The 21,812-nt window shown below is 44.0% G+C and overlaps 1 protein-coding gene across 1 annotated transcript in view; it reads right to left on the reverse strand.

Annotated features, from left to right (window-relative positions):
- BTBD9 (BTB domain containing 9) overlaps positions 1–21,812 on the reverse strand; it is a gene marked incomplete at both ends in the record, with an annotated part of 383,151 nt that overhangs the window by 71,838 nt on the left and 289,501 nt on the right. Inside the window, one exon of the mRNA XM_080710958.1 lies at positions 2,591–2,698. Within this exon, the coding sequence (XP_080567084.1) occupies positions 2,591–2,698 (108 nt within the window). The remainder of the gene's footprint in view (positions 1–2,590; positions 2,699–21,812) is intronic.

Raw genomic sequence — 21,812 nt, forward strand, 5'->3', positions numbered from 1 at the left:
CATGAACACAAATAAGGTCAATATGTGAGGAAGTATGGCCCAACTGGAAATAAGACAACTGTATGGTGTGGCAGAGGTGCAGCCAGGCACACGGAAAGAAGGGAAATAATCCAGGTCACTGAAGGTCTCAACAGAGACTGTGAATGAGCCCACACAGAAATCCAGGTACAAGACAGCCCACACTGTGGGCTTTCCATATAGCTTTTCTGAAGAAAAAAAAAAAAAAAAAAGTCCTACAGATGTATTCTGGGCAATGGCTAGGACCTATCTTTTTGACTACATGTTCAGACCAAGGAAGTGACACTTGGCTTCAGATTCACCCAGGACAGAGACAGGAAATCAGCAAGTCACCAAGACAGCAGTAGGGATTTCTTCTAAGTGGGAATCTTTGTAGCAGTCTACACAACTGTCCCAGGCACTCTTCATTTTGAACTGTAAAAGACTCAACAATAGGCAGGTGTGAAAGCATTGTGGTATAGAACTCTCACATTTTCAACAGAAACTAATATCCCTTGTAATCAGTCCATGAGTAGAGATCCCAGAATCATGAAACATGTGAAGTACAAAAGTCATTGCACTTTGAGAGGCCTAAAGTTATGTCTTCTAATCAGATATTCTTAGCCCTCCCAGGATAGATACAATATACTGACTAGGGTAATTTTTATCATTAGCAATGCTGCTTGATAATACAGCTGACATTCTACTTCTATCAGGTTTTCAGGGGAACAGATCTAGAAATGTACCCAAAGTCGAGATCTCATGCAAAGAGAAAAGGATTTTATTAATCATTTGCCATGTTCTGCAAAAAGAAAAAAAATCTCAGGAAGAGTGTTACCAATTCAGATAGAAAAAAAAAATTAGGATCACAGCTGTAGAGAGGTGTAGGGAACAATCTGCTCAAAATTAACCAATGAATAAACAGTATGCCTCAGAAGCTTGTGTAGCAGGAAAAAGAGGCAATTAGGAACTTCAAAAACAAGAAGCTGGCTAATTCAAAGCTGGTCAACATGTGGAATAATTCTGAGCACTCATGTGAAAATCTAATCTATTTGATCTGAACATGTTGCAATTCTTCCCAGAGGGGAGCACATTTAATGACAGAATATTTCTCTCACTGTGGATCCAACCAATTACTAGATATGTTGTGAACAATGTTTATATAATCAGAATATTAAAATAAATTCTTAATGGTTCTCCCTTTTCAGTGTTATTTTATAGATAACACATGGGTATAAGTTATGGAACAAAAATAAGCACCATAAACCTTTACAATGTAAAAGTGGTTGGACAACTAACAAAAGATGAAAAGTAGAAAAAAGAAAAGAAGAAAATGTAGGGGGCAGCTGAGCATGGCGGTGCAAGCCTGCAATCCCCATATTGGGAGGCTGAGACTGGAAAATTACAGGTCCGAGGACAGCCTCAAGCAACGTAGGAAGGCCCTCCGCAACTTAGTGAGACCCTGTTTAAAAAAAAAAAAAATAGGGCTGGGGTGTGGCTTCATTTTTGTCTTTTATAAAAATGAAAACAATATCTACAAGGCACTTTTATTTACACAAAAGGAGATACAATATATGAAAGTATTGGAATACTGCTTAGAAAGTAATTGTTAATTTCTTATGCTGTTACAGAGGTGCCTACAAGATCTGTGCTTCACTGGGAAGTAGCTGCCTAGCTAGGAACTGACTACACTTCCCAGACACACTAGCCTCTAATGTGGCGATGTGAGCAGGGGCACTGAGTGGGACATACACTGCCCCTAGGCAAAGGCTTTTCAGAACCTTTTCTTTCCCTATCTGCCAGCTAGATGTAGATGAGGCTGAGGTAGCCTTAAATGATGGTGAAACTATAAGAAGGAAAGCATATGGGTTCCATATTCACATGTGGAGAAGAGCTATTTGACAACCAGGAATACCCAGACTGACTGCTACATGACTGAGAAATACACTATTGTGTTAAGTCCCTGAAATGCTGAACCTTACTTGTTAGAGGAGCAAGTGCTACCTGTAACCAATGTTAACATGCCATGTGGCGCCAAACACTGCATCAGATAAGCCATCGTTGGTGCTAATAGAAATTCTAAGCTGCATGCGTGTAATCACACCTAGAATCCTATCTTCTAGCTATTTGTGCAATCAGGTAAGCTCAGAGATTTTTTAAGTTACCCTGAAAAAGATATAAGAGAAAATGATATAAGAGTAGGAGTAAAACAGAGTCCGAGAATAATTACATAGGTGTGCACTGTCTCAGCAAAATTCTCTAAAAAAGAAAAAAATCCCTAAAGGGAGTAGTGTAGGGTTTGGAGAGGATATGAGGGAAGACTACATAAGGCAAGTATCTTTCTTTAGGTACCTGTTTTGAAACATATGTGTTTTCAAAAGAGTGAAATCACAACATAAAGCTTGTTTGGTCATATCACATGAATTCTCACATAAATACTTAATAGTTGAAACCGAAGTAGAAGATCACTGAAATATGTTTCCAACCTCCAAATAAGAATATAAGTTGGTGGCTCAATGACCCTACACAGGAGCTTCAGTGGCCACCAGAAAGACTGCTTTCACAGTTGGGATAAACCCAGGGGGAGACTCACTTGCAGGAGACTTTCGTTCTGTCCGCTACCATGGTCCACTGCTGCTGGTTGGTAGAAACCTCTACGTAGTAGCTGTAGCTTCGATCATCGCAATCCCACAGTAGCAACCTTGAGTAGAGAGAAAGGCATAGACTTCTGTAAATGTCCTAACTGGCAAGGGGACACGGGTGTCTGTCTGCTTCATCACTCCCATCTGCCTCCTTGGCCCACCACAGTTTCAGGACTCGGGAGAAAAAGCAAGCCCCCACACATGCCGAGGACAGCTGCACCCAGACTCTACAGGAGCTGACCGCGAAATCTCAGAACTCCAGGTAGTCAACTGGGTTTGGAGGAAGAGTCCTGCCCAGCTCTCCTCTCCAGCTGGCAGGGCTGACCCAAGGTAACATGCTGGAGGCCACTGCTAATGGAGAAACCTGTGCTTTCTGATGGTTAACTAGCACGACCCCATGGCTTTTATTCATCATGTTTTTTTTTGTTTTGTTTTGTTTTGGTGGTGGTACTGGGGTTCCTGGAAACCTTTCTACCTCCTGGATATACTCCCAGACCTATTTTATACTTTTTAAATTTGGAAACAGGGTCTTTAAACCTGCGTGATCCTCCTGTCTCTGCCTCCCAAGCGCGGGGATTACAAGTGTGGGCCACCACGCCTGGCTTATTCATCACGTTTTAGTTTCTTCTCATTCTCACCAGAATGTGTGCATAACTTTGGAAAGATTATCTGATCTGGAGATAGTCATCTCATAATATCCATGGAATGACTGGTTCCAGGACCCCTTCCCCTCCCAATCTGCAGATAATCAAATCTCTTTATAAAATAGAATAGTATTATTATATAACCTATGCATAACCTTCTGTATACTTTAAATTATCTCTAGGTTTCTTATAATGAATGCTTAATAAAAAGTAAATACAATGAAAATTGCGCGCGCGTGCGGTACCGGGGGTGGAACTCAGGGACTTTTCTACCTCCGGGCTATACTCCCAGACCTATTTTATGCTTTATTTGTAAACGGGGTCTCACTAACTTGCTGAGAGCCTAAGTAGCTGAGGCTGGCTTCGAACCTGTGCGATCCTCCTATCTCAGCCTCCCAAGCGCTGGGATTACAAGCGTGTGCCACCACGTCCGGCAATGTAAATCATTTTTATACTGTGAATTTTAGAGAATAATGACCAGAAACAAAGTTTCTACATGTTCATTACACACAAAAAATTTGTTAAATATTTTTGATCTGTGGTGAGCTATACCCACAGATGTAGAACCCACGCATATGAAAGGCCATCTGTACAGGCAAACATATATTCGTTAGTAAAATTTCCTTATTTATTACTTAGAAATTTTTTTATTTGCTCCTATTCTCCTTATCCTTTTTCTGCCCGTTAAGAACTTAACATTGACTGTATAATTCCACTTACATAAAGCTCAAAACAGACAAAATTTTTCTATTGGTTTCAGAAATGTGGTTTCCTCTGGGGAAGATATGATTGGAAAAGAGTATGACTGAATCTTCTACAATGGTGGAAATGAGCTGATTTTGAGTAGCAGATTTACATGAATATAGACACAAGTATATATCTATCAAACTATATGTAAAAGATGTGCATTCTACATATGTTATTCCTCAATTAAAAATAATTTTTAAAGCTGGGCGTGGCGGGGCACGCTTGTAATCCCTGCGCTTGGGAAGCGGAGACAGGAGGATCACACAAGTTTGAAGCCAGCCTTGCTGGCTTAAGAGACCCTGTTTCCAAATAAAATATATAAAATAGGTCTGGGAGTGTAGCCCAGAGGTAGATGGATTCCATCCCCAGTACCACCAAAAAAAAAAAAAAAAAAAAGATAGTAATTTTTTAAAAGTCTCAGTACTGTAACATGTGATCTGTGCTCCACAGAGTATGTGATAGATCATTGTCTTCTATGAGTTCAGCCCCAAAAGTCCTTCTGATATAAAATCTATGCAGTGTCTTACTGCTTGATACTGTACCAGCTAGAACATTGAGCTTGAAAGGTATGCCTACATCAGACTGGTTTTCCTTCCCAGAACCTGGCAGTGTCCCACAGCGCTCACACACAATGAGTGCCTGTTGGCCAAATACACTCTTTGTAACAAAGAATCATGATAATGACTGTGACAGCCAACCTCTAGTGCATACCATGTATTGGGCCCTGTGTTGAGTGTTGTATACAACTGGTTTAATTAATTCTGTCTAAATATCCTCTTCACAAGTACAATGGTCCTATCAAATTGCAGATGGCAAAAAGGCTTAAAGCTACTAAATAACTTGTCTCAAATTACAGTTAGTGAATGACTGAGAGATTCCAGCCTGGTGTCCTGACCCAAAGCCCAGTTCTACTGCCTCATGGCCAAGTGTCTCCTTTACTCTCAAGTTTATATTTTGGGGCCATACTTTTTCAAACTATAACCTGTTACTTTACAAAGCAGTTTGTATTATTTTCTTTTAATCTTACACTTTTAATCAATGAAAACACTTTGTCCAAGTTCAGTTTAGTGTCACTATAAAGCTGTTATTGAGAATAAGGATTGACCGTGTTCCCCCTTTCCTTTAGTTTTAGTTTAACTGTAATTCTGCTTGCTATCAAGTATTATATGTTTGCTACTGAAGATAGAAAAGACTTCAAATGAATTCGTCAGTCTCTTCACTTAAGAGCTCTGGTAACAGTTCTGCTGGGAGACAATGTCGAGGTTATCTTCTCCAGACTGGGATTCTGTATTACTGATGGAGAGCTGTGTCTGTCAAAATTTCCAACCCTTCCTGGATACTGATGTTAGGGGTTTTCTTTTTTTGTGGTACTCAGGGGCATTCTACCTCTGAGTTACACTCCCAGCCCTATTTTATTTATTACTTCTGAAACAGGATGTCACTAAGTTGCAGATGGTCTCATTAAATTCCTGATAGTGCATGCTTATGATCCCAGTACTTGGGAAGCTGAGACAGGAGGATTGCAGGTTCAAGGACAGCCTCAGCAAGTAGTGAGACTCATCAATCTAGCAAGACCCTTTTTCCAAATAAGAAATAAAATTGGGTCAGGGGTATAGTTCAAAGGTAGAATACTTTGGGGTTCAATCCTCAGTACCACAAAAAATTCTAAGATGAACATTCTTAGCTAAACATATACTTCCCACTGTTGAAAGTTTCTATAAAGTAAACTCCTCAAGTAGGCATATGAAACTTTTGAGGCATTAGTATGTATTACAAAAAAATCTGTGTAACTTTTCTTCTTCCCCATCCCAAACAAAATTCTGTGAAGAGTTATACTCATACTCCTAGCAAGCATAACAAATGCCTGTTTTTTTATGACTACCAATGCTGTGTTTTATGCTTAAAAATGCTGCCAATTCGATAGATGGAATATATTCATTAATATGCAGTTTTTTTACTTATTATTAAACTTGAACATTTTACTCATTTTCTACTTATATTTATCCTTTATTAATGACTTACAAAATGTCCTCTCTGTCTAAAGGATATTCATCTTCTGCCCAGCAGAGTCTGCATGCTGAGGATATTAATTTTTATTAGTCTAGACCATCGATCTTCACCTCAATAATTTCTCCTGGCCTAAATTCTTTTTTTCTGAATAGCAGCCAAGTGTCTATACTGGTTGAGACATCTCTCTTCTTCTTTAGGAGTCCCTGCGGGGCTGGGAATGTGGGGTCAAGGTGACCCCTGAGTGGAAAAGGGGCACTGATGGATCTCAGGTTATCAAGCCTGGTGCTCAGACTCACCTACACGGTGGGCTTTTAAGTGGGACTCTAAATTTATGTGCCAACATGCATATTTGTTGAAATTTAGGCCTCACGGGGAGAAAAAAATATCAGCTGAAAAAGCAAGTGCATAAAGAACACTAAAGGAAATGGGCTCAATCTCTTGTCCATGGATGAGAATTTGGTTCTAGCAAGGCACAAGTGAAAAGCCAGCCAACAACCTCTGCAGTTTGTTCTTATAGAGACATTGCTGATTTGAAGTCTGGTTCAGAATGTCTATGCAGTGAGCTTGCCCGGGACAAATACCCTATGACATTAGCTGAGATGAGCTCCTTAAACAGACCCCCATACACACACCTCCCCACTCAAGAGAAGTCATTTACAAAAAACGAGGCCACTGGCCAAGACCTGCTGATGCAGACAGGCCAGGTCTGTGTGCATCTGTTGCACATACCTCTCTAATAAGCCCCGCATGAAATATCTGTGATAGTAAATGCTGTCTTCTCCATTTTCCCTTATTCTTACGTGGAGCTTCCCCTAAAAGTACTGAAGTGCTGGGTTTTAAAAAAAAAATTGATTAGCAAATGTGGTTTTGCTTACATCTTCCATAATGCTCTGGCTGGCTGCATACCATTGATTACCAGGGGTTCAGTTTACACCAAGTAATTGCTCTCCTTGCTGGTGTTTTGATACAAAATTCGATAGCAAATATGATTTCAAAACTTCTGTCTTTGAGGCTTGAGTCAGAAGTGACTTGAGGCAAACCCAGTGGACTGAGTTTTCCCTTCTTAAAATAATTGCTCTCTCATCAGTCTGTGAAGAAAGTTTCCAAATTGTAGCGTTCTAATTGGAAAGTCTGCATTATGCATGCGATGACAAACTATGTTGTGCTGAGTGGTGCTTTTTCATCCCTCTCTTAAGGGATTAATTCCATGCCAGATTGTGAACAATGGCTGAGGCCTAAGAGTTGAGATCAACAGCTTCTCCACTGAATTGGTGCCTCCGAGACCAGAAACAAGGGCCTGTTTTGCCTGTTCCTAATTGCCCATCATTTGTGGGAGACGCCAATGGAAGGTATGGGGCCACACTGCTGCTGTTGCTAAGAATTTTCTCACTTGGGTGAAAACAACCAACCTAAAAGATCAACTACCCAGCTATTAGTAATGTAAAAATTTACCATCAAATCTATTTTTAATATTTTATTCAGTCAAATCCATTTTTAATCTTTCAATCCAAGTCAAATACTACTGACCTAAAAAATTTATACAGATAATTCTTTGTTAAAAATGCCTTAAGTTTTTAAGAAATAACTGCCTTTGCCAGGCAATGGTGGCGTATGATTGGTCGGGGTCCCTTCCACACTCTGCCCTGCGAGCAGCATCTCGCGAGAAGAGCAGCATCCCGCGAGAAGTGTGCATTCCCATGAGTAAACCCCTCCCCCCGAGATGCATATCTTAAAAAGAAAAGCCCACCTCCTCTAGCCTCAGACGGGCGCGCGGGCCCCATGCAACTGCCCAGCGCCCCGGTCCCCGGGAGAGCTGTGTAATTAAAGTGAATGCCACCTGTACCGGACCTCTCTCGTGTTTTTCACTCTGCCGTACCCACATTTTTATTTTACTTAACATTTGGTGCCAACCCCGGGAGGAATTTGGGGGTTTTTTCCCCCATTTTTTTCCTCTTTTTGAGCCCCGGACTTTCCGACCCACCAGCACCTTGACTGCGAGGTCCCACGCCAGTGCTCCACTTGCAGGCATTGCTCCTGCCGCTGCTGCCTCCACCGCAGCACTGTGCAGACTCTGCTGGCCGCCAGGCCACCAGTTGCACCTGCCCTGAGCCAGGCTCCTTGGGGGTGGACGCCCCGTGGCCGCTGGCGCCTGCTTAGTCCGCTGACCGCCTGCGCGGGCCAGGAACTCCACCAGCTGCTTCAACCTTCCACAACCACCATTTTGCTCTGCTCCGGTCACTGCCGGGACCTCTGGCCGTTCTGTTCCACCCGCCCCGAGCCAGGCTCATTGGGCGGCGCACAGCCTGGCCTTGGCATCTGCCACAGTCACCCACGCCAGGCTTGACTTACAGGCGTAGCTCCACTCGCTGCTGCTGCTCCATTCCGCCCACCCCAAGCCAGGCTCACTGGTGGTGCTCCTCGGGACCCGGCCTCAGCGTCTGCCGTGGCCTGGAAGCCATTTTGTTTTCATACCGTGGACCCAGCAAGCCACGCCGCCTGCGCCCCACCGTTTGATTCCATCTCTATCAGCCGCCAGCGCCACCCACACCAGGCACAGGTGCCGCACGCCCCAGCTTCACTGCGCCCCCAGCAGCTTCTCAGCGCTTCTGCTGCAGCCGGCGCTGGCCAGCAACACTTCACTCCGGTATGCTGCCTCTCCTTCCCTTGGTTAGCGGGTTCTGGACTTGGGTCTTCCTGTCCACTGGGACCCCAAAATCCAAGCACTTGGTGACCCACTGTCCCCCGGTCCACTGGGACCACTCTCTGGATGACCAGATCATCCTCCAGTTTTTGAGAAGGATGGAGACGTCCTTCCCTATTTCTTAACCTCTGTTTCCAAACGATTGATCAGGAAAATGGGGACGCCTGTTTCCTGTTCTTCGTTTTTACCCGCAAACCAATTATGGGAAGTCGAACCTTTAAACTAGCAGATGCCCTGAGCGCCTGTCTACCTTGATACGAGTTGGGCAATTGGTTACAGTGGCCCAAGAATGGTTAAGAACTTTTGTAAGCGGTCTGGTAAATGGTCGGAAGTCTTTATGTCCAGGTTTTTTCCCCCCCTGCATCCTGTCCCTCCAAATGCTCTCCCCATCAGCTGCCATTTTCCTGCCAGCCGCCATTTTGTGATGGTGTGTAGTCGCTCCCTGGTGACGTCACAGTCGCCATCTTGGTCGCCATCTTGTGACATTACACCGTCGCGACCATGTGACGTTACGCAGTCGCCATCTTGGCCTGCTCTAGCCTGCAATTTTGCTGAGTCACAGACACAGTCCACATTTTGTGGCGATACGTGGACGCCAGAGTCTGACCGGGCTGGCTTGTAGATGATGCTTTCTGCGGACACTGATTTACAGGTTCTCTCCTCACTGCCCGGTCACCATCCTATCCCAGGACAGCCTCCCTTCCTTAAGGAACCAACTCAGGAGGCTTTTCAAAAAAAAAAAAAAAATTAAGAGAGGCTGAAGACGGTCCTCAAACGCTATCTGAGATTTGGTTAACATGGCATTTAAAGTTTTAATTCCAGAGAGGAACAGGCGGAGATGGAGTGTACACTCCGACTTTGCCAAAAGGCAGATCCCTGGTAGCTGCCCTGGCGATGGTGGCTCAGCCCTCTGGAGCGCCACCTAGGGGTGGAGGACAGCAACGACGACTACCTCCAGGAGCCTGGCTCAAGTGTGGCAAGGCCAAGCCCACCAATCAGACCATGCCTGGCATGTGGCCAGGAGGGACACTGGAACAGTGCCCTTGGAAAAGGGTGAGCCCAGGTGCCTCAACACAGGGAGACCGCCTTTCCAGACCAGTGCCCGCCACTGGCCCTACTCAGCCTGGGCGAAGACTGATGGCTCCTGGATCCCTCAACCTCCATCCTCCTTGCCAGCCCAGGGTAACTCTCCAGGCAGCGGGTAAGCCAGTCTCCTTTTTGGTTTCCTGATGAGTGCTTCCATCCTTTCAGGTTCTAGTTTTTCCTTTTCCAATCTTGGTACAGGGGATTGACGGCAAGCTCTTCTGCTTACGCACTACACGCCCTCTTTTACAGGACAAAATTGCTCTGCCTGAAGCTTAGGCCAAATCTACAAAGGGCTCCGCTACAACAGCCTCATGACAAATTGTCTTGCACAGTTCTGGGGCCCACTAAAGTTCGTTTTTCTCGGCATAATTCTCTCGTTTACATAGTGACGTTACATAGTGACGTTATATGATGCTCTCCCTCTCCAGATGCCAAACAGCTGTAAGTAATAAATTCTCTAAAATCCTTTACTGATGTTCCTGACCCAATAGCATGTTTTCATTTGACCAGACTGACCCAAACCCATTCACTGCTCTCACGATTTGCCTTTTCTTTAATAGCTCCTCGGCTGTTAGTCTCCTTGAACACACTTCACCAAGCTGTCCAGGGTAACCTCCGATTCTGCTACAGCCATACTCCCACCTACCCACTTCTGGAGGACCCAACCTCTCCCGGCTAAGGGGTCCCCCTACGACGCCCCCTGACAGTTCGAAGCAGCTCGAGTCGATTCTTCGCCCATTATCACCAAAAGGCCGGGATGATTGGTCGGGGTCCTTTCCACACTCTGCCCTGGGAGCAGCAATCCCGCGAGAAGCGTGTGTCCCCATAAGTAAACCCCTCCCCCCGAGATGCATACCTTAAAAAGAAGAGCCCACCTCTTCTAGCCTCGGATAGGTGCGCAGGCCCCTGGAACTGCCCAGCGCCCCAATCCCTGGGAGAGCCGTGCAATTAAAGTGAATGCCACGTGTACCGGACCTCTCTCGTGTTTTTCACACTCCGCTGGACCCATATTTTTTATTTTACTTAACAGTGTACACATAATCCCATTACTTAGGAGGCTGAGCCAAGGAAAATCACAGATTCAAGGACAGCCTGGGCAACTGAGGCCCGTTTCAAAATAAAAATATAAAATAAAAAGGGCTGGCGTGTAGCACAGGGATAGAGTGTCCCTATGTTCAACCCTAAGTGTACCACCTGCCCCCAGAAAAAGAGACAAAAAGAAAGAAAATAGGAAGGAAGAAGTAATTATCTTCCATTCAACCATTCAAAATTTATTTGCTGAGTACCAACTAATACTAGCAATACTCAGACTTCAGACTTCAGTTCCACCTTTGTAGGTATCTGGATTTGATGGTTTCCCAGGACTATTTCCAGTCCAATAGCTTATAACCCTCAACCCTCTGCAGATACAGTAGAAGTTTTGGGGTATGTCTGTACTCCTATCTTTGAGAAATATTTCTGGCCCAACTTCAAAGTAGATGTGGGCAGTTCTGTGAGCTGTGTGTCCTGCAGACCTCACTGCATGCTGAAAGCCACACAACCATGCTGGGCTAATCAGACCTCCTTTTTCAAAAACTGAGCATTATGTGAGCTTCTTGCTTAATTGGCTCTGTTCACTTAGATAAGATAATAAGAATGCAGGCAGTCTGTGGTGGCTCTCTTTCATCATAGGCACCAGGAGTTAAAGAAAGCCATCTGTACTTAGAAGCAGAAGAGACAGCACAGCCAGAAAGGGCAGCTTGGGCTCCTGAAAAGTTTCCAGTCTGGCTTCAGCTCTTAGGAGGCTATCAGAGTTTCTGCTCTACTAGTCCCCACTTAAATAATGTCACCAGTTATGGCTTAAACCACCTTTACTTGGTTTCTGTCACTTGGAACCAAAAGGCCTAAGATGAGCCCGTAACAAATTGTATTGGACAAGAAAAGCACTTGACAAGGAGCAGATACCGGGCGATGGGGACCACAACAATGCCTCCACAGCTCCAGGACATGGCACAGCTATGCATCAAAGAACAGGAATAGTGGCAGAGCTCCCTGAGGATGGCCATCTCTCCTCAAGTTCAGGAGATTCTTTGTAAAAGCAGAGAATGGTGGCCTGGCAAACTGGGCAAGGGAATAGTCAGTGGGATGAGGGGAGCTAGAGAGAGGGCTCAGAAAGGTGGAACAAGTGTGGCCTCTACCTCTCCTCTGCAGGGGGAGGGAGACGGGCCACAGTGACAGAGAGGACACAGTGTGGGGTTCAGGAATGAAGGATCAGAAAGAGAACCGACCACGTCTAGGCTGGAGGAGTGGACTAACTTCCACAACAGAGGAACCAGAACTCACCATGCAGAAGAAAGAGGTGACAGACCCTGTTGGGCAGGGAGAAGATAAGAGCCATGGCTACAGGGAAATATCAATTGCTTCCACCTCATTCAGAAGTCTAGATCTCACTCTTCCCCATGAGAAATGAAACAGTTACAAGGGAAGGGCACCATTCCAATCCCTCTTTAGAAAAGAGGAGAGGTAGCCTGCAACTATGGCCAGAGGAATTAATATAACTTTAGAGAAACAACTCGACTGGCAAAAAACTAGGATTTTCCCAAACCTGAGAGGGATCCTTACTATTGCTGTGACATGGGTCAATTATGTAGCATCACCCTCAGGTGGGAGCAAGGTCCAGCTGAGAGGAGCTGCTGGAGGACTTCAAGTTCAAAATGAGATTCTCAGCAGGAGACTAGAACCAAGTAACAATGTTTTATCAAAAGCATGTGAAGTAGTCCAGGAGGCTGCCCTGCAGACTCCAGACATGAGAACTCCTGAGAAGCTGTCACCACAGGGGTCTGGCCTCTAAGTGGAACACATCCTTTCAGGGCAAGGGGATACCAGACTTCTCCCAACAGCAGCAGGAGGGAAACACAGATTTATCCCCAGAGGAAATGGGATCTTAGGAAATACATTAGTTAGAGGACATCAAAGAATCTGTGTACGGTTTGATATTGTTTAATCTTTCAAAACCAGGATATTTTATCAGGTGGCTTCCTATAACTATGACAAAATACCTGAGACAATCAACTTTGAGAGGGAAAAGGTTTTAGCTCATGGTGTTGGAGGCTACAGTCTCTGGTTGTAGGCCTGTGGCAAAGAGCATAACAGAGAATGCTGCTCAGCTCTCGGCAGGCAAAACGCAAAGGAGAGAACCAGGAAGGGGCCACGGCTCCCCCAGTGTCCCTGTAAGGGCACTTCCTCCCACTAGATGCCCTCCCAGTAGCACAAAGGGCTGGGGACCAACCCTTCCACACATGAACTTGGGGAACCTCTAGACCCACGTCAAAGCACAGAGTGGGCAATTCTCTATCAAGTCTTACATTTGAAACAGTATAATCCAGGGAAGTTATTACAACATATAGAGAGGTTAATGGAGAGTGAAGAAGTAAGAGGAGAGTGATTTCTAGATAAAATAGGAGGAGAGTAATGGCAACTAAAAAAAATTTATGGAGAGGTAAAGCTTTCTAGAACTTTGAGACAATACAAAACTGAAAACTCCCTTCCTTCCTTCCCTCCCTCCCTCCCTCCCTCCCTCAAGATTGAACCCAGCAGCATTCTGCCTCCAAGCTATATTTAAAATGTTTAAACAGGGCCTTGGTAAGTTGCTGAGGCAGGCCTCCAACCTGCAATTCTCCTGTCTAATCTACTCAAGCAAGGATTACAGGCATGCGCCAACACACCCAGGGGAAAACTACCAACATTTTTTTTTTTTTTTTTTTTTTTTGGTGGTACTGGGGTTCCTGGAAATCCTTCTACCTCCGGGCTATACTCCCAGACCTATTTTTATACTTTTTTTTTTTTTAATTTGGAAATAGGGTCTCAAGCCAGTGCACTGGCTTCGAACGTGTGTGATCCTCCTGTCTCTGCCTCCCAAGCGTGGGGATTACAAGCGTGCACCACCACTCCTGGCAAACTACCAACTTTTAACACCTAGTTGAGATTATCTTTTTACTCTTCAGGGGGACCGAGTTAAGCTAGCCGTGTATTGCCCAACATCAGGCTCCGGCTGCTCTGCAGATGCCGAGTATGGACTGAAACTGAGCAGAGTCCCACCACAAATGCACATGGACCTCACTCATTCTCAAATGCTCTTGCATACATTATCACATTTGGAAAAATCAATTTATAATCAGCACACTTCTGTTTTCAATGCAAATCTATTTTTCTAAACTTCCTTGGTTAATTTTCTTAAACAGAAGAAACACTTCCTAAATCATCCTTTGCTGATTATTCAATCGCTTGGCAAACCCCTATTTAATAAATAAGCTTTGGTCCAGGCTTATGATCTAGATTTCATACTATACAGTCCCACTTGAAGAAAATTCTTTCATTTTATGCTTTCATTGTGGATAAATGAGAAAATTTTGTCCAGGCCAAACAGCTCTTGAGAAGAGAAGCAGTTTTCTTATAGTTCTTAAGCAATCCTTTCCAATACATACATTTATTTATTTATTTATTTATTTATTTATTTATTTCTGAGGATGAAACCCAAAGGCATTCTACCTCTGAGCTACACCACTAGCCCTAATTTTTATGCTCTATTTTGAAACAGGGCCTCACTAAGTACCTGGGAATTACCAGGTTGTGCCACCATATCCAGCTCAATACACACCTTTCTTTTTTAAGCAAGATGTTGGCACCAGAACTATCAGGAACTGATCAAATAGTCTTGTACTATTTATGTTATGTACTATTTATGTTACAGAGGTTTGGACAGGAACCCAGTGAGCAGACTCACAGTTCTCACAGATCTCCTGTGCCGGAGCCCAGAAGCATCTACCTTCCCTTTCTAGAGCAGTCTATCAGACCTCAGCAGCTTCCATGTGAGACTGGCCTATCCAGCTCGCCAGCATGATCATAAAAGGACATGTAAGTGGCAGAGATGGAAGGCCTTGACCAGATCATGGAGCTCAGCAGCCTTTAGCTTCTTCTACTAGGAAGGTTATTAAGCACTGTTGTAATTTTTTTTTCTCTTTGCAGCGGTACTGGAGATTGAACACAGGGCATTCTACCTCCAAGATACACCCACAGGCCTATTTTTTTATTCTATATTTTGAAACAGGGTCTAAGTTGCGGAGGGTTTCACTAAGTAGCTGAGGCTGGCCTCGAACCTGCAATCCTGTCTTCAGCCTCCCAAGTACTAGGATTAAAAGCATGTACCACCATGCCCAGCTTAGCACTGTTGTAATTTTAAAAGGTCAGAATCAGTGTCTTTTAACAGTGAAGGTAATAGGTATTTTCTGAATGTTTCCATTCCCTGTTCTTAATACTATGAAATTTTTAGGAGGGCCAGAAGATAGAAGCAGGATAAGAGCTCAGGAATCACTAACCTACAAGATGAATGACTCCGATGGAATAAAATGGCTCTCCTTTGGGCCTCATCCAACACACAAGGAAGTAGGTTCACCTGGCTGCAGGTTCCCTGCACAACAGCATCCAATAGCCCCTCCCTTCAGCCTTCAGGACCAAGTCCATTCAGAAAGAACCACTTGCAAGGACTATGCATGGCGAACGGCCTTGGTGTTCCTCACGCTCCCTCCCAGCACAATGCTGTCCAGAACACAAGATCTCCTGAGTTAAGAGGAGACATGGGAGTGGGACAGGAGATAATGATGGAAGAAGGAGAGCAATTACAGGTAAATCACCCCTCACAAAATCCAGGAGAACAGACTGAATTATGGTTCAATCAGAAAACCACCCAGCTAGCCAGTCCTCCATCCCCAGCCCCTACACGTTCCAAATAGTCCCACACAGCAGACACTTGAGGAAAAGCATCAACTCTGACTATTTTACCTCTTGGCTTATTCTCCTGCTCCTCCTCTGACCACATGCTAATGGCTAATGTATGTTCATGTGCACACAGAGTACAAAGCACCAGGAAGCAGAGTCAAAGAGAAATTTAATAGGCTCCATGGCTCCTTTCTATATCCTTGGGTCACGTCTTCACAGGAATATGTGTCTGCAGGAGAACTCACCATTTAGCTATAGGCAGATCTTTGTATTCTCTCACCTGGTAATAAAGAGGGAGAATGGAAGAGCAAAACAAGCTGGGAAGGCTCTACTCTGAATATTGTGAGCAAGAGAACATTCCAGCAGGGGTGAACTAGAAGGCAAAACTCATCCCATTCAATCTTGTTATCTCTCCTTTTTGCTCTTTTCTGGTCTCTCTCAACACAGCCCGTGCTATTTTCCAGCAGCTTTCTTTTTCTTATCAGCCTGACCTCTTCACCTGAATCAGATCTGGGTTTCCACCTTGGCTCTGGCTGTGAAGCATCTGTGTTTACCCACAGGGCACCATCTACGAAGTCCTGAGTGCTTGCTGAAAACCATTTTAAGACACTTGCCCAAGCAACTCAGGCCCTCCGCCCACTCAGCCTGGTGCTGGCTGTTGTTCCTCCCTCCTCAGGTTCCCTCTCTCCTGAGCTACTGCTACTTCTACTGCAGCCAGGCTGGCAGGGTTCTGGCAGGTCCTCAGCAATGGGAGTGTGCCAGTCTTTCCTCTCTTATATGTCCTTGGCCTTAAAAGGCTTTCAGATGAACTTCCTTAATGAAATCTTTTGGGAAAACTTTCACATGAAAACAACCATTCTTTAAAAACACAAAAATAAAACTATAATAAGTTGCAAGTGCTATACAATTTAAAGACTAAGACTAAAAGATGATTTTGTTTGAAGGCTGCGGTGTCTTATAAACCATAATTCTTCATATGGTACATGACTTCCCATTAAAATAAAGACATTAATGAGAAAAATAATAGTAACATCTCCACTAGAATATGAAAATACTAACTGTAAAGTCTTATAAACAAAAGATAATTTAATACAGTAACTATTTGATAAATCTTTTGAAGAATGTTAAGAAGCAAAAAAAAAAAAAAAAAAAACAAAAAAAACCCAACAAACCAACATCCTACAACTGTTTTTCTTCTTCTTCTTCTTTTTTTTTTTTTTTGATAACAGCTAGAGGAAAAAATGGCTAATTAAATTTTCAATGAAATTTGTTTGATCACTGACCACTCAGTATAGTTTTCTTGATCCAGGTCTTCAAAGCTGGGATCACAAATTTTAATTCAATCATTTTTCAGCTGAACATTAATAACTCGAACTTTCCTAACTGATAAACAGTCATAATTAAACCTAACCGGTGTGGGTTACAGGACCAAAGGCTAAATAAGCAATTCCTATTTTCTTTCTCCAAAATCGCCCACACTGTTGTCCCCAGAGCTGGAGGCCCAGGCAAAGGCTGGTAGGAGAGGACTTCTGGTTCTCCCCACTGCATGAGGATGCAGATTCTGTCTCATGAATGCACACTCCAGTTGTGGAGTACTCCTACATTTGTTGAAGGACCCCCAGACAAGAGAAAAGCACTCCCTCTTTGAAATGTATTCTGCAAGAGCTGCCTCTTTAGAAACATCTCTTCCAGGTGCCGACATGAATATTCACCAGAGTGCACTGGGCACAGGAGCAGCCTCCAGGTCAAGTACACTAATCTTTCAGGATGTATTCCAGGTAAGCTGGCAGGTAAGCTCCCACACAGAAACTGAGCTTTCTGGTGGTAATTACTGAGAGGATAAAGGAAGGCAACCTGAGTGAGGAGGTTCCTATCCAAGGCTCTGCCTCAACCAGACCCTGCCAGGCCGAGCCAACACCACAGCACAGCACAGCACAGCACAGCACAGCACAGCACAGCACAGCACAGCACAGCACGAAGATTCCTCTGATTGCTGTACTCTCCTCAAACACAAACAGTCACTTTTGTTCTGCTGGTTTGCCCTTCTCCAAGAACGAACATTATCTCCCCTTACCCTAGTCCCCAACTGCTGGGCCCCGTTTACTGTCCCTACAGGGACACCTTGTGGACACAATCCTGGCATCATCCAGGCATCCAGCACAGTTGCAGTTGCACATACATCCCATGCTCCTTAAATCACTGCTCTGACTCACAATCAGAAAGCACAGACAGAAAAGGTCATGCTCCTTTACATGCCACGGAAGGAGCCAGGCCCAAGAAGGGTGAGATCACAGATTCCTTGGGGTCCTCCCACTCTGGCACTTAATATTTAAGAGCCTCAGGGCTGACAGGGAGATTTATGCTGAGGAGCAGAACAGAACCTAGCTCAGCAACTTGTCAGAATCACACATAAGACTGTTCTGACAATCAACATTTATGTGTTGGGGAAGTGGGAAACATCCCTGAGGTGTCCCCAAAGACTCAGGGCCAGACCATGTGCACAGACTGTACCTGGCACCTGGGAGCACTGGGGTGGCTCAGGGGCTCCCAGCGGCCAAGTGAAGAGGCAACATGAAAGAGGTGAGGCCTCCAGAGATCCCCTCAACCAGTGTGGACTCAAAGGGCCAAAGGGCTCTCCTAAGCCTCTAACAGACACAGGACTGAGGGTGTGATGCAGAGCAGCAGCATCAGATGAGGGACAGGAGCTCCAGCTCTCTCTTTCTTTGTAACCAAGGTTCTGTACATTTTAATCTGTTGAATGGGTGGTGGGGAGGGTTAGGGAAACAGAGGGAAGTAGATTTTGATTTGGATGACTTGTGGTTCCTTTTTGGTTTTTTTGGGGGGGTGGTACTGGGGTTCCTGGAAACCCTTCTACCTCTGGCTTACACTCCCAGACCTATTTTATACTTTTTATTTGGAAACAGGGTCTCTTAAGCCAGCGTGGCTGGCTTCAAACCTGCGTGATCCTCCTGTCTCTGCCTCCTAAGCTCAGGGATTACAAGTGTGTCCCACCATGCCCGGCATGGTTCCTTTTTAATAAATCTATTTTTCCTTTTTATCTCAAAGCAATATGATAAATCCTTTGATACATTTTGTAAAATATCCATTATAGCCAGGTGTGGTAGCACACATGCCTGTAATCCCAGTACTTGGAAAGCTGAGACCTGAAGATCAAAGGTTTGCAGCCAGCCTAAGCAGCTTATTGAGATTCTGTTTCAAGATGAAAATTAGGAGCTGGGTGTGGTGGTACACATTTATAATCCCAGTACTTGGAAGGATGAGACAAGAGAATCTTGGCCAGACTCACCTACTTAGTGAGATCCTCTGTAACTTAGTGAGACTTTGTTTTAAAATTTAGAATGAAAAATAGAGCTGGGGATATAGCTTGGGAGTAGGATGTCCATGAGTTCCATTCCCAGCACAAAAAAAAAAAAAAAAAAAAAAAAAAGGGCTGGTGGTATAGCTTGGAGGTCAAGTGCCTCTGGGTTCAATCTCCAGTACTGCAAAAATAAATAACAATAATAAAAAGAGAAATAGGGCTGAGGGTATAGATGTAGCTGCAAGAGGTAGAATGCCTCTAGGTTCAATCCCTACTAGTCTGTCTCTCTCTCTCTCTCTCTCACTCACTCACTCAACACACACACACACACACTTTCCATTATAAAAATATAATAATTGCAAAAAATGTGAACCAATATTTAAAAAAAATTCTTTGGTAGCAGACTAACTCCTTTACAAACAGCATCTTATAATAACCTCAATAAAACATACAAAAGTATGAGGCCCTGGCTTTCATCCCTAACACTAACAAAAAAAAATGAATGAAATGCTAGACCTCTTTTACTGAGGTCAAGTTGGGGTTGCAGGCTCAGCTTATCTGCTACCACTTTCTGTTGGTTTCCCTTCCTTATGGCAGTTTAAGAACTCATCCCCCACAAAACACAGTAGGAAAAACCACTGGGTTACAGCATGTATTTTGTCTCCAAACTAAACATTGATTTTCAATATTCATACCTCTTAATAGCTGCCTTTGAAGTATTATTATTCATATTTTTTAAACCGTGAAAGGTAAAAGAAATCCCCCAACTCTACTCTGTGTGTAGGCAGAGATGTTAATGAGGAAAGGAGATGAACAGACTAAGCATTAGTAATCTCTGGCCCATGAAGGCTGTGTTGTTTTTTGTTTTTTGTAAATAAAGTTTTACTAGAAGATAGCTACATCCACTCAGCAGAGCTGAGAAGCTGCCAGAGAGGCTCTGTGGCCTACAAAGTCTAAACGATCTTCTAACTGCCCCTTTACAAAAACAAGTTTGCCAATCCTAGAAACAGGAACCTAAAGCTGTTCTCATCTAGCAGTAAGAAATTATGCCACCAAGACATGAAATAAAGGCATAGCTTAAATCAAGTTTGAGCTTAACCTAGAAATGTCCAAAATCTCTTTCTTTTATTGAGTTTGAATGGATTTTATGTAGCAAATTCCTCATGGGGTCTCTAGATTCTGCTAGAGCACAACCCCATCTTTGTTACTGTGACAGCTGTACTGACGATTCTTGGCTTGTCTTTCACCCCAAATTTCTGGTATCTCTCCTAGGAGTAAAAGAAGTAGAAAGAATATGGGAGACACCACACACACACACACACACACACACACACACACACACACACTCTCACTCATTCATATTCTCTCTCTCTCATCTGCCCCCCCTCGCCGCCAATTAAAGGTAAAAAGCATTCCCCAAACCCTCCTTACTCCTCAAACCAATAAAGGGCTCAGAAGTTATATTCTTGGCTAGGCATGGTTGTACATGCCTGTAATCCCAGTACTTGGGAGGCTAAGACAGGAGGATCACAGATTTAGGCCAACCTCAGCAACATAGCAAGATCCTATTCCAAAATAAAAAATAAAAGGGGGCTGAGGTGTAACTTAGTAATTTAGAAGTAGACTGCCTCTAGGTTCAATCCCCAGGACCAAAAAAAAAAAAAAAAAAAAAAAAGTCACATTCTTGAATTGAAGCTATGGGAGCTGTATAGCCATTGGCACTACCCTCCAGGTGCCTACCAAGAAAAGGGGATGGAAGCGTATGGTAGGTAAAAAAAAGTCAAAGACACACGTAAAGTAAATAAACAAGATGCAACAAGTCGAATCCCTGTGGAGAGGGCAATTAATAGGACAACAGTAAAAAATGCCATACCAGTTATAAAGGGGTGAGACTCCAGACTAACTCAGTGACTGAGTACAGTGTGAAGCTGTTGGCAACCAGGAGAAAGTGAGTTTGTACAAGCCTGTCCCATTATCTGTCTAGCTGTGTCACCTGTGATAAGAAGCATCGTACAAAGTAGTTAGGGAAGCCTTGACCACAGACAACGGAACTTCATAGTACTTGGTGTTTGTTTTTTTGTTTGGTTGGTTTGGTACTAGGGATTGAACCCAGAGGAATTCTACCTCTGAGCTATCCCCCACAATCCCTTTAAAAAAAAAAAAATATATATATATATATATATAGCCGGGTGTGGTGGCGCACGCTTGTAATCCCTGCGTTTGGGAGGTGGAGACCGGAGAATCATGCTGGACCGAAGTCAGCTTCACTGGCTTAAGAGACCCTGTTTCCAAATAAAGATATAAAAAATAGGAGCAGGGCGTGGTGGTGCATGCTTGTAATTCCAGCATTTGGGAGGCTGAAACCGGAGGATTGAGGTTCGCGGACAGCCTTAGCTACTTAGTGAGGCCCTCCGCAACTTAGTGAGACCCTGTTTCAAAATAAAGAATAAGCCGTGCATGGTGGCACACACTTATAATCCCCGCGCTTGGGGAGGCGGAGACAGGAGGATTGCGTAGGTTCGAAGCCAGCCTTGCTGGCTTAAGAGACCCTGTTTCCAAATAAAAATATAAAAAAATAGGTCTGGGAGTGTAGCCCGGAGGTAGAAGGGTAGAATAAAAAATTGGGCAGGGAGAGTAGCTCGGAGGTCAAATGCCTCTGGGTTCCAGCCCCAGACCCGCAAAATAAATAAATAAATTAAATAAGTAAGTAAGTAAGTAAGTAAGTAAGTAAAAAAATAGGTCTGGGAGTGTAACACGGAGGTAGAAGGGTTTCCAGGAACCCCAGTACCACATATATGTATTTTAATTTTGAAGCAGAATCTTCCTAAGTTTCTGAGGCTGCCCTCAAACAGTTGATTCTTCTGTCTCAGCCTCTCTAGTACAAGAATTACAGTAGTGCACCATTACACCTA

Source organism: Muscardinus avellanarius (assembly GCF_963383645.1).
Source record: "Muscardinus avellanarius genome assembly, chromosome: 14".
NCBI classification, from domain to species: Eukaryota; Metazoa; Chordata; class Mammalia; order Rodentia; family Gliridae; genus Muscardinus; species Muscardinus avellanarius.